This window comes from Morus notabilis, unplaced genomic scaffold (assembly GCF_000414095.1).
Source record: "Morus notabilis unplaced genomic scaffold, ASM41409v2 Scaffold1328, whole genome shotgun sequence".
Lineage (NCBI taxonomy): Eukaryota > Viridiplantae > Streptophyta > Magnoliopsida > Rosales > Moraceae > Morus > Morus notabilis.
In genome coordinates, this window is record NW_010367921.1 from 58,603 (window position 1) to 71,956 (window position 13,354).

General features: G+C 32.7%; 1 protein-coding gene across 1 annotated transcript; it reads left to right on the forward strand.

Annotated features, from left to right (window-relative positions):
* The first annotated feature begins 3,580 nt into the window (after positions 1-3,580).
* Positions 3,581-7,134, forward strand: LOC21386488 (transcription factor bHLH123). Its single transcript, XM_010113774.2, has 7 exons — positions 3,581-3,921; positions 4,154-4,814; positions 5,048-5,164; positions 5,337-5,402; positions 5,558-5,623; positions 5,775-5,825; positions 6,271-7,134. Exons 1-7 carry the CDS (start codon positions 3,602-3,604, stop codon positions 6,418-6,420), a joined length of 1,431 nt encoding a protein of 476 aa, XP_010112076.1. The 5' UTR covers positions 3,581-3,601; the 3' UTR covers positions 6,421-7,134.
* The last annotated feature ends 6,220 nt before the right edge of the window (positions 7,135-13,354 follow it).

Below are 13,354 nucleotides of genomic sequence, written 5' to 3' on the forward strand. Positions count from 1 at the left end.
AAAAGTTAGATGTGATTGTTTGTGAGAGCTTTTTACTGTAGAAAAACTCAAATTCTAAACTCGAATCAGCGAAGTGAACGAGGCCTAATGTATATTTTGTTGCTTGTATTTTTTTAATAATATTTGAACGGAGGGTTTCGTAAAGAATGAGTTTGCTTATATGTGTCAACCTAGTGGAAATAAATTTTATGGGTTCTAATATCAGTTAGATGTGATTGTTTGTGAGAGCTTTTTACTGTAGAAAAACTCAAATTCTAAACTCGAATCAGCGAAGTGAACGAGGCCTAATGTATATTTTGTTGCTTGTATTTTTTTAATAATATTTGAACGGAGGGTTTCGTAAAGAATGAGTTTGCTTATATGTGTCAACCTAGTGGAAATAAATTTTATGGGTTCTAATATCAATTATTCTCTCTTTTTAATTTTTTTTTTAAACAAGTGAAAAATCTGATTAATCGGTGTCGATGCATTTCTTCAATTGAATATTTTCTTGCTTCTTTCTTTCAATGGCTATCAGATGATTTAGATTACACAATTGATATTAAATCAAGCGTTATTCATCAATCACTACAAAGCGTTATTCATCAGTCTTTTGAAGGGTGCAAAATATCTTGGTCATTATTTTGATATTCTTCCGTGTTTTTCCGTCTATATAATAAAAAAAATTGCCAACTGTCCTGAGGACTTGGGTAATGAATTTTGAATTGTATAGTATTATCTCTCTATATATATATATTCACATTTTCTTCTTTCTTTTTGTAAGGTTTATAGGATCGATGTCGATTTTTTCCACACGCAAAAAGTTGACAAATACTTAGGGCACATGTAAATATGATTTTATCCTTGACAGTATAATAATCAACTTCCAACAAACGCAAATTTTAGTTCAATTCTACTTTGACATAATTACGAAATGACTCTAAGATAGAAGCAATTCTAAATATTTAGAGAGCGAAAATACTAGTCATTCACCAACAAAATGAATATAATAAAGTCAAGTTGTAAATTCCTTCCAGGACGGTAGAGTCTCAAATTTTACTATTAATATCCAATGGATGATGCATTAATTCTGTAGTTAATTTTCGACCTTATAAAAACATTTCTTTAATCAAATTGGTTTCTGTCAAATCGAAGTCTTATTATCTTTGGAGTTAATTCTACAAATGATTTATGAGGTTTACACTTAATCTCACTTTATTCTCTGACTTTTCAAACGTTACCTAAAGGATTTTTGAGGTTTTATTTTGTTTCAGTTTCGATCATTCCATCAATTAGGCGTTAAAATTTAATAGAATATATGTAAATTAGAGTTAACATTAGAGACAGCTAAAATTTTGGGTCTATTTGTGGAAATTAACTTTAAGTTTTTTGTATTGCTTTAGTCTCTAAACTATATGTTTCTAATTTTAGTCTATAATTTATATAGATTATGTCAAATAATTAACACCAAACTAACAAAATGATCGAACTGAAACATAATAAAACTTCAAGAATTAACTGTGCGACGTTTAAAAAGTTAAGAACTAAAGTGGGATTGAGACTAAACCATATGGACTATTTGTGAGATTAACTCTTATCTTTGGTGATACTCTATTGGTCAATCGTTTGAGCAATTCATCCCTAACCAGTAGCAAACTCACAAATACTAGTATTATTCTATAAAAGTCGAAAAGCAAATTTCTGATATGAATCCAATTACATAAAAAACATCGAAAATTATTTGTTTTGAATAAGAAAATTATTAGTTGTATGTACGACACAAAATTAGGGGATAATTTTACCCTTCAGAAGAAAAAGAATAACTATTTCATGTACAGAAATTATAACACTGGACCTCCCTAATCCAAGGGGTTTGATCACCTCAATGGTACTCTTTAAATCAGACAGCACTTAAGTATTCATATAACAATGTCATCTCAAAAAATCCTCGAATAATTCAACATCATAAAATATGCATCGTTTAATTTAAATCTTACAATTGCCTTCAACAACTCTATTAATTTTTATAATAAGGTGTTCTCTCCGTAAAATCTGTCTTTATATATGAACAAAGTATACATTTCTTGTGCAAAAGTTAATGTGCATGTCCAATACATAGTGTGGTGGACTTTCCATTTTAATAGTACATCAAAGTATATACATAGCACACAAAAAGCAGGATGATATTTCATAATTAGGTTACAAAGAAATTTTCTAACAAAAAAGAAGGTTATAGCCAAATTGTTTATTGTAGGATAATGCACTTTTAACATAATTTTCTTTCGATCGTCAATATTTGGTCGTATGGGAATTAATACGATCATATATTTGGCATATTCTGTTAAGGGTCACTAACTGATCGTTAAAAGTTGATAAAAACTAAGAAAAAAAGCCACGCATAAGAGAAAAGCCTAAATGGAGAAGCTCGAAATGGACTTCAAGGGTATTTCTTTAATGCATATCCTAAATATCTTTAGCTGTAATTAGCCGATGAGATTTCATAGTAAGATGATCCTCTACTCCCATAAGTCTCTCCTTTCAAAAACGTGGTGGGGCGGCAACGGAAAAGCACTATACATCAACTTGTTTTTGTTTGATATATTTAGTTTGTATATGTTTAATTTAGTTTTTTATTGCCTTTGGATTTTGATTTCAATTTACAATGATTTTTTCTAAGAAAAAAACAGTGAATTCCATTTTGTTTGTATCTTAAATTGTTATAGTTTTAAAATGTATCGTTCTATTAGATGAAAAATGTGACGGGTATAGGAAAAGCGCTCCAATGAAAAATCTCTAACTCTGATATCGCCTAACTTTAAGTGAGAATGGAGACGGGGATGAGAATGAGGATGGAAGATAATTTCCGGTCCCCATTGCCATTTTACAGCTGATCAGAATTTTCTAGATCACCAAATCAACCTATTTGTTATGTATACACCGAAGTCCTAATTAAATTCTTCTCTAATTGGGATAATTTTTTTCAGTCAACATAACGTAAGCAATTTGGTTAGAGAGGTAGGGACCTCAATACACAATTGCCGAAATTGCAATAATAACACTTTGCTGATGACAAAATGGCAAGAATGCCCTTTTTGTCATTTTTTTACAGAGGAGTTGTGTCTGTGCAGAAGCCAAAGGAATGCCATAGTTTATCATAATTTCCTAATTATTATAAATATTGGAGTAAAAAGAAAAAAAAAAGAAAATTTCGGGAAAAAATAAAAATTAGATAAAAAAGGAAAAGAAAAGGAAAATTTTGTTTCAAATTGACCTTTCCCTTTGTCTAATCACCCCCTGAAATGTCAACCACATTCTGGTTACTTCTTTCATCCCAATACTCTCCCAAACACTTCAACTACAACAATACAACACACACATACACACACGCACACACACACACACACAATATATATATATATATATATATATATATAGATGCAGCGAACCGCTTTCATCATTTTATGAAACCCACAAGAGCTCGTTGCAGATACAACAAAAACAGCAAGTAGTACTCCAGAAGATCAGAAGAGATCAGAAAAGAGAACAACATATATACACACACACACACACACATATAAAGGTGAGTTATTGTATTTAAAGCTTAGATTTCCAGTCTCCAGCCATGGCGGATGAGTTCCGGACGAGCGGGAACTGGTGGGATTCGTCGAGATCGAATCGGTTTGAGGCCGGGACGTCGCCGTCCTCTTCGGCGCTGAACAGCTTGGGAAGCTTTGGGTGGTCGTCAACAGAAAATATGGTGGACATGAAGTCTAGGTCTTCCATGGATTCTGTGTCTGTCTCCGGTAGCTCTCCGATGGTTTTCCACGACGGCCAGAAGCTCCAAGGCTCGGACTCCGCCCCCACCGCTGCCGACCCCAACTTGCACATGATGGGTTTAGGCCTTTCTAATTCCCAAGCCATAGATTGGAATCAAGCCTTATTGTAAGTAGTACTAGTAGTGCTCTAAATTGTGCAGAAATTTGTTGAATTTTTGAGTTCAATATTTTGAGATAATTTTTTTTTTTTGGGTAAAAATCAAAAAGAAAAGAATTGGGAGAAAAAATTTTGTATCTCTAATGAATTTGTCACTAATTCATTGAGATTTTGACATGAAAGCGGCCATTTTTCTTTTCTTTCCAAAACTTATTTTCGTGGCTTTGAAATGTGTACGCAGCCGCGGAGAGAAGGCGGCACAGGAGGGCAGTTTCCGGTCGATACTACAAGAGAACATGAGCTCAAACGCGAGTTTCCAACAAGAAGCGGGGCAAATTCAATGGAGGGAGAAGTTATTTTCCGGAGATCATTCATCCTCTAGTGAGTTCAAGCAAATGAACCGGGGATTTTCACTCGACCAATCGCAGTTTAGTCCTCCTTACAGCTCCGGCGAGAGCACGGTGACGTGCCAGGGCTTGTCGAATTCTAGTTATCATCAGGTGGAATCGGCCGCTTTGTACGGAAGCCCTTCAGCCATACTAATGCAAGGCCTATTTGGACCTGATAATTCTCAGCAACAACAGTCTTCTAGCTCTTTAAGTTTACCTAATTACTCGGCGAATTATGGCTTGAACTCTAATGATCAGATAATGTCTTCTACCAATTGGTCTAGTAATAGTAGTAATAAACTGCCTCAGTTTCTGAGAAGTACTACTTCGCCTCCGAAGCAGCAGCAGCCGCCGCCGCCGCTGCCGCCGCCTTATAACAACAGTCATTTGCACTTCTCGAACAACGCCCCGTTTTGGAACGCGCCCGAATCCGCCATGAAGGATGTTCGGGCGACGTTTTTCCCGACATTGCAGCCGCAGTTTCAGACCGCAACCTTCGACGAAAAACCAAAGGTAATACCCAAACTGATATTCGCAGGAAACGATTATATTTTATGGTTAACTCATGACTAATTAATGTATCCAAAAAAAAAAAAATTGTTTAATTAGCAATGACTGAAGGAGAAGCTAATAGTGTATATACAGATATAAGATAACATAATTAGGGTTTTGATTAAGATGATTGAAATGATCTTTAAGAATTTTTCTTTTTTGGGTTTAATTTATTACTGTTTAATTATGAACAGAATATATCCGAAGTTAGGGATTCGGTTGCAGTAGTGGGGAAGAAAAGTGGAGGTGAAGCTGCATCCAATAAAAGGCCGCGAAATGATCAAACGCCATCACCTTTGCCAGCTTTTAAGGTACACATAAAAGGGCAACAATATTGTGTATTAGACCTTTCTCTGACATATACATAATACATACATATATATATATATATATATTTATGAGTTTATTGTAGGCTTTATCTTTTTAAGTTGCATAGACATGGATATGAAAACTTGTATGTGTTTATGTGAATGATCTTTATAGGTGAGGAAAGAGAAGATGGGGGACAGAATCACTGCACTCCAACAATTGGTTTCACCTTTTGGAAAGGTAAATTAAGCTTCTCAATGCTATTTCTCTGCTTTACTTAATTTCACCACCTCAAAAAAAAAAAAAAAAAAAAAAAAAAAAAAAAAAAAAAAAACTTTTACCATTAGATGATCATATTGGATTCTTAATTATGTTATATATACTTTTTTTGCCAGACTGATACTGCCTCAGTGCTCTCTGAAGCAATTGAATACATCAAGTTTCTACATGAACAAGTCACTGTAAGTCCATCATAAGGAATATCCTAATTTGTTATTAATATCGATAGATTTTTATTTTCTTTAAAAAAGAAAATATAAAATGCATGTCATTTGAATAGGAAATTCTAATGTATGCTTATTTTTTCTTTTTCCTTTGCTCATAAAATAATAGGTTTTAAGCACCCCATACATGAAAAGTGGAGCTCCCATACAGCATCAGCAGGTACATTATTTTTCTTCATACTCATCATAAAATAACCAAAATTCCATTAAGTTGTTAGAAAAAAGTTTGAGTGGAATTTACGTGTTAGGAGGACCTACTAATAGGGTATGTTTTTCAACATTAAATAAATCGTTTCAGAAGTAACCAGTTTGTAGATTTGAGGAACTTAACGAAAATTTAAGGTCTCGTTTATTTCACTAATTCGAGTTTTCAATTCCAATTTTACTATAGTTAAAAGCTTTCACAAAAATTACATCTAACTTTTTCTATTACAATGTAAAGCTCTCACATAATATTACATTTTAGCTCGAATTGAAAACTCGAATCCGCGAACTCAACGAGGTCTGTTACAATGTTGATGTGCCTATATCATATGAATCTCCCTAGGTTCAATAGACTTCTCTTGTGTTTAAACAATAATTGAAGTAAGTGTTCTTTAATGCAGAATTCTGAAAAATCTAAGGACCCCGAAGATCCCAAACAAGACCTAAGAAGTCGAGGTTTGTGCTTGGTGCCGGTTTCAAGCACTTTTCCGGTCACTCATGAGACGACAGTCGATTTTTGGACACCCACATTCGGCGGAACTTTCAGATAGAAGAAGAGATCATGAAGAAAAACGGGCGAATTATAGAGGAAAAACAAAAAGAACCCTATTCTGTTCAACTAGCTAGCTAGTATATGCACATATCTTATCAAACCCTAGCCAAGTTGGGAACGATAAGATCAGACGGAAAAATGAAAAAAAACAAAAAAACAAAAAACAAAAAACAAAAAAGAAGCAGAAAAACAGATACGCCCACGTATTGGTACCGGTAGTCTGGGGATCCATGGGAAAGGATATAATAAAATTTAGTGATAGAGAAAGAAAAGGAAATGACACTCCAAAGGGACATGCCATTGTTGGGACAGCTACAGGCAAAATGATGCAGTTTTGGCCAAGATTGGGACCATTAGGGAGAGCATATTAATTGTTGTATTAATAATTGAAGAATTATGATTAGAGAGTTGGGTTAGGAATGAGAACAGATTCTGAGCTTAGGGAAAGTTTTCTTTCTTTTTTTCTTTCTTTTTCCTTTTCTTTTTGTTTTTGATTTATAATTTATTAGTTTAGAGAAAGAATTGTTGTTAGAAGCTGAGTTAAGTAGAAGATAAAGGAGCTTTTATTCCTCTGTTGCTATATTGTGAATAGAGCTGGCACTACCTTTAGTTTAAGAGAAAAAGGAAGAAGGAAAAAAAAAAAAGAAAGAAAAAGAAAAGAGAAAAAAATTGGAAGGGAATAATGAATTTTAGAATAGAGAGGTTGAGTAAGTGTGGGGATGGCATTGGATTGGAAATCTCACTTTTTGATTTGTTTATGTGTTTGGAATATGTTAGTGGAAGTCAGAAGGTGGCCCACATTTTCTCCTTCTTTCAGGTTTCTCACATTTTAATTTTAATTTTGTTCTGTGTTTTTGTAATATATATATATTAGAACTTGAAAAACGGTACTTTTCAGATGCTATGGGGGTCATAGTTATGTTATGCTTTTTAACGAATGGTCACATTGAGGGGCTTCTATTGGAAGGGAAAGGAATGCCTCTCTCTCTCTCTCTCTCTCTCTCTCCATAAAATATTTTATCTTCTTTTGGACTCCTGAAAATTGTAAATTTGTCCTCCTTTTATCTTATTCTTGTGGGTACTTTTAATCTTCTTTTGTAATTAGCCTTGATGTGGGGTTATAGTATTCATATAATTAACGTCAAAAAAATTAGAGGATTTGAAATAATTCCTATCATATGAACACATAAATATGCAACTGAAAGTATAATTCCAGCTTCAAATGATAAAAAATAATCACTCAAAAAAATTACAAAAAAAAAGAGATAAAAAAGAAGAGAAAAAATATTCTCCAACATAAATTAGTTATTGAAATTAGCAGACAATCTAGATGACTTTTGAAGCATCTGTGTAGTTAATTTCCTTTTCTTTTAATTAAAGACAGAGAATAACTAGCGTCGAAATCAAGAGCTTTTAATATATTTCAGCTAGGTTGACACCCACTAAGAACTTCATTCTACGCCAAATTATCTTCAATAGAAAATTTATTAAATAAGAAAAAGAATTAGAATGAGAAGTGCGAAAATAAAAGAAACAAACTGCAACTAGTTGCCTATTTGTGTTTTTTTTTTTTTTTTTTTTTTTTTTTTTAAAAAAAAAATTTTTTTTTTTTTGTTTTTTTTTTTTTTTTTTTTTTTTTTTGAAAAAAAAATACTTTCTTATCTGTGCTTGTTTCATTACTACCAAAGAAAAAAAATAAATTGAGGGCTTTTCATAATTCATGAGAGAAAGTGGGCTGATAATTGAGAATATTGCTCTATATTTATAGTGTTGTGGTTGTGGTGAACATTTTGAGGTGCAATTGAACTGAGTGAAATTAATTATAACAAAACCAGTATATATCTTCCATGGTGAGATGTGGAATAATTTATAGCAAAACTGAAACTAACAAATTAAAGAGGTTTTGCCAGAATGCGTATTTATTATAAGCTCTAAAACTTTAATAAATATTTTTGTTAGTTAATTTCACAGAATCAGTACATATATGTAAGAAAAAATAGACTGTATCTTGCTCGCTCGTTCCATAATCATAAAGGTAATACATAAAATCCCAACATTCGAAAATATTCTTATAAGTGGAATGAAAAAAATACCAGCTTATAATAAAAACCTTTATGAGTTTCCCGTGGAAAAGAAACTTATTTATGAATTAAGTTCATAATAAAATTAATTATTTACTCTCCAAATTCTATACATTCCAAAAGAATTTAATCATAGCCAAGAATAAGATGTAACAAAAAAAAATGATCAATGACATTATATCTTTTCAACAATTGTACTATGTAAGTTTTATGACTCTTAAACAATTGACGGAAGAGTAGCATATCTTGTTTCAGGCCCCATCCACAGCTTGGCTGTGAAGCTACTCAATGGATATACTAAAATTATTATAATCTCTTTTATAACATTACCTTTATTGAAAAACAGTACACAAATGAAATGAAAACCCAAAGCTTCTAAAATGTCGTTCAATATTGATATTGTTATTCCCAATGGATAGCCTGTCATATGAAGAAAACATGTAACAAACTTTCTTTAGCTAATTACTACATATCCACACTTGTCTTCTATCCAAAGTAATATTATTTGTTGAATATGATTTCTCTTTAGTCTTGATTCCAGTAGTACTATATATTTGTTAGTGATTTAATTATTATCTTTTAGGATCAATTATTATCTTATATATATATATATATATATAGAAAGCGTTTCTTGACTAAAAAGCATTAGTGTTGGGAAAGAGGTTTTAATTACTAAGCAGTGATGCATGGGTTCCTACTTCATGCATACGTGTGCTAGAATCAGCAAAAGTACTGTTCCTTCTGTGCTCAAAGTTTTTAAAGAAATTTAGGCCTAGTTCGCTTCGTGGATTTGAGTTTTCAATTTGAATTGAGATGTGATATTTTCTGAGAGTTTTTATTTATAGCAGAAAAAGTTAAACGTGACATTTTTTGAGAGTTTTTAACTGTAAAAATTTATAACTAAAAACTCAAATCGGCGAAATAAACGAGACCTTAAAAGTATTTTATAAAATGTTTAAGAAAAATGCTAAACAACCCAACATGATGAGCCGGGGATAGGGATAATGAAATAAAGAAGTGGACCCCACCCCACATGTTAGTAAAGTCCATCTCGTTTCAACAGCCCGACTCGGGAAAGTCGGGTTGTTTAGAAATGCTCCAATTTAAGTGGAAAATATCCATATACAGATGTTATGTGACCATACTGAAAATTATTCAGGAACTTCTATAAAAATGTTTCCTCTGTACTACTAATACTGAAATTTTGTAATCAGCCTTTATTCTCATAAGCCACTATAAAACGCTAGATTCTTGTTTATTGGTGGCTTAAGGGAGAAAAAAAATCCCTTATCAACTATTAATACCGTTATTCTCTTCACCTTAAGGTTCATTAGTTGTTAACTAAATCTTGATTGCTGATCAAATAATTATTATGCTTTTAATATATGAAATATTCAAAGCTAAATGGAATCCAGCCATTATTTTGTTGCGGAATCATTGTTGTATACTATTCCGTAATCTTTAAATCCCTCATTTTCCACGTAGTCTAAATATAATGAAGCCACTTGTTTTGCTAATAATAATACCTTCCCTTTCACTTAATTTATAGCTTTTACTATGTACCCACGAACATTAACAAAATAATGGTCTCGTTCACTTTGCGGATTCGAGTTTTCAATTCGAGCTGAGATGTGATATTTTCTGAGAGTTTTTCACTGTAGTAGAAAAAATTAGATGTGACATTTTCTGAGAACTTTTTACTGTAGAAACTTAAAATTGAAAACTCAAATCGGTGAAATGAACGAGGCCAATGATATTTTAGCTAAAAAAACAATACTCTACACAAACTAAATTCTAAAAAGATTCTATTACAAGTCTCTCTCTCTCTCTAAAATTATTTTGGTTATGATTCCGGTCTTCTTTAGTTGTCATTCTAGGGAAACCATGGAATTTAACATTTGAAAGTTAGATATAGAAAATCACTAATGGATATGGCAGGCCTATGAAGAAAAAAGGGATGCGACGGAAAAAGCAGACAAGAAAGTTGAAGAAAACTGACTTGCTCACATGTCACTGAATTTTTTGGAAAAAAAAAAAGAAAAAAATGAAAAAAAAAGTGGTCAATTTCTTTTAGAATATCTTTCTCCTTAGTCCTTCCCTTGTGACAGATGCCTGATTGTAACATCATCCAAATTGTGCTTTTTATATGTGTGTCTCTGTGTGTGTGTGTATATTAATCTTTTGTACTGCAAAAAGAGGCCAAAATCCTTATTCAGTTTAGAATTCTCACTAGATTGCGAATGTGATTGTACCCTGGTAGAAAAATGAAAAGTAAAACTGAAAGGTTGAGCAATCTATAGTACAAGATCCAACAAATGTGACTGAATTGTTTAATTATTTCTGGTCGTTTTTTTGAGAATTCTTTCGTAGAGTATAAAAAATATCCTGAAATTAATTAAGAGGATATTAAATTATTATCATGTTATGACAATCGTGTCTATCTTTTTATTTTGAGTAATTTTAACGCGATTTAACGTTTATAAGTGCACTAATGGTAGGATATTCCTATACTGTATAAAGCTCCTTTTTTTTTTCTTCACTCTCAAAATGGTCCAATGTGAGTTCACATCCATTGATCCTTCTTACTTTTTATTCTGGTATGGTCGCACCCAAAATCTGTTAAAAAGTAGGTTTACTTTGAAAAGAAAAACAGTGAAGGAACTTGTGCGAAAATATGCTCGAGAAAACTAATTAACACCATCTCTATTTTATTATCACTATATATACAACTAAATTATAGTTATTGGTTTGCTTTTTGGTCTCTTTTTTTTTTTTCCCCCGAATGGTCTTACTTGAAAATGCTTTTTGCTTGTATTATAATGTTTTTTTGGTAGAATTTGAGATTCTGCATATAATATAGTATTATTGCCATATATTCTCAGCATCAACAAAGATTTATCCGAATCAACTTGTTTTTTTAACAACTAAAAGTGTTTTAGCAAGAAAGGTTAGCTACTACCACTCACCCAAAGAAACCTGTTTTGGAATACTAGAGCCCTAGTTCATGGACTTGAGCTATTCAAGGGACTGATCAGCCTGAATCAGGAAGACTGACTAATGAGTTTAATTTTACAGAAATAGTAGAAAAGATGCCAATATGAAAAGTTTAAAAAAATATATAGGCCAATTTTTAGTTATAGAAATTAATAGGCCATAACTTGTCAAGTTATGGTTCATAACCAGATAAGTTATGGACAAACTTGTCAAGTTATGATTTATAGTCTAACAAGTTATGGATAAAAACCGTGAATTATGGACAATAACTTGTCAAGTTATGGTTCATAACTAGACAAGTTATGGACGAAAACATTAATTTGACCTATTTATTAACTTATGTAAACTATTGGCCTATTAATTTTAATGCATCTCAAGTCTTGGCCTATTTTCCTCTTTCTCCCTTAATTTTATTTGTTTAAACTTTGGGACTTTTTCGCAGGAATTAGCCCAAGTGAAAGGGGCCCGCTTCCCATTCCCTTCTCCCGTAGCCGAATGGGAAATCCATAAGGTATACCTTTCTCATAGGGTTAAGGGTCGCAGGCTATTCAACCAGCCATAAATAAGAGCTTAAAACTAGCGCTCCTCACCAAATAGAAGCGCTGCTAAGCAACAAGGCTCAGCTAGGGGTGATGTATCTCAGCCATATTCCCAGGATCTACATATTGTTCCCTCGGGTTAGCTCCGGAAGAGGAAGCTGTCGGCGCTGGACTCATTGAGTCGGTCCGAAGGTCAAAAGAGCCCCAGGACTTGATTCTTTAAGCTTCGTAGGCTACTAGTGACGCGATAACCTTTACCAAGTCTGAACGATTGTCGACCACCAGATCCGCTGGTCTGCAATATTCACCCTAGCCCACAAGCACAAATCCTCGGCGCGGAGGTGCCAAAGAAGAATGAAAAAAAGCAAAAAGGTAAAAAAAACAAAAAAAAAACATAACCTCTGATACGATGAATAGAATAAAACCATATCGGCCAGCTTAGTCAGTCTGAAGCTGTTCCCAGCTCTTGTTTAGGTGTGATGACTATGTTTTGGTCTCCGCCCGGGTCCTTGTATGTTGAAGCTGTCAAGTCCGTACGAGGATACTATTTTAGGAGTGCGATTTCCTTTGCGTGTCGGCCCCCTTTTTCATTCAACTGGCTAGAGTAGCAATTACCATGTCTTCTTAATCTCTCTGCCGGTACGGTCAGTTTCAGACTATAAAATCTAATCAAAATCACATTAAATTGAAAAAAGTATACAGAACAAACAGTTTCTAGTGACGGTTGAAAGTATGGAACTATCGGTAGTTCATTTTTTTTTTTGCCTCTAAAATAATCTTCTTGAGATACTTTGGAAATATATCATGGTTTTTAAGGTTGGATTGACTTTTGCCATGGGTACTAAAACTATTACAAAATATACCACAATAATATCATTTAAGTTTTGTGTACTGGACAAAATTATACTTGTACTTTCGTGTAATTCATTTAGCATCATTGAATTTTGTGAGAATTTTGTGATTTTTCATGTATATATTTGTAATTTTTATAGATTTCACGATTTTTAAGTATCTTTAGCTGTGACATTCTCTGTAATAATTTATGTTTTATGACATATGTGAATCCAAACTTAAAACTTGTGGTGTTTCTTAAAGTGCCCTAAAATCTTCTCTTCATTTTTTAAGAAAGATCCATTTCAAATTCTGACCATCATAATGTCACAAAGAAAGAACCGACTGAAACTCTAAATTATTTTTGTTTTGTTTTGTTTTATTATTTTTTTGAATAAGGTTTATTATCATAATAATTATAATTAAAAAATAAAAAGAAAATAACGAAAACGATTTTTGAGAAGACATCAAAGAACAATGGCAGACG

Bases quoted from the DNA above. Each gene is read 5' to 3' on its own strand.
- LOC21386488 (XM_010113774.2), top strand. From the start codon at position 3,602: ATGGCGGATGAGTTCCGGACGAGCGGGAACTGGTGGGATTCGTCGAGA. The intron at 4,815-5,047 runs GTAATACCCAAA...AATTATGAACAG, and splicing joins CCTTCGACGAAAAACCAAAG to AATATATCCGAAGTTAGGGA. The intron at 5,624-5,774 runs GTAAGTCCATCA...ATAAAATAATAG, and splicing joins TTCTACATGAACAAGTCACT to GTTTTAAGCACCCCATACAT.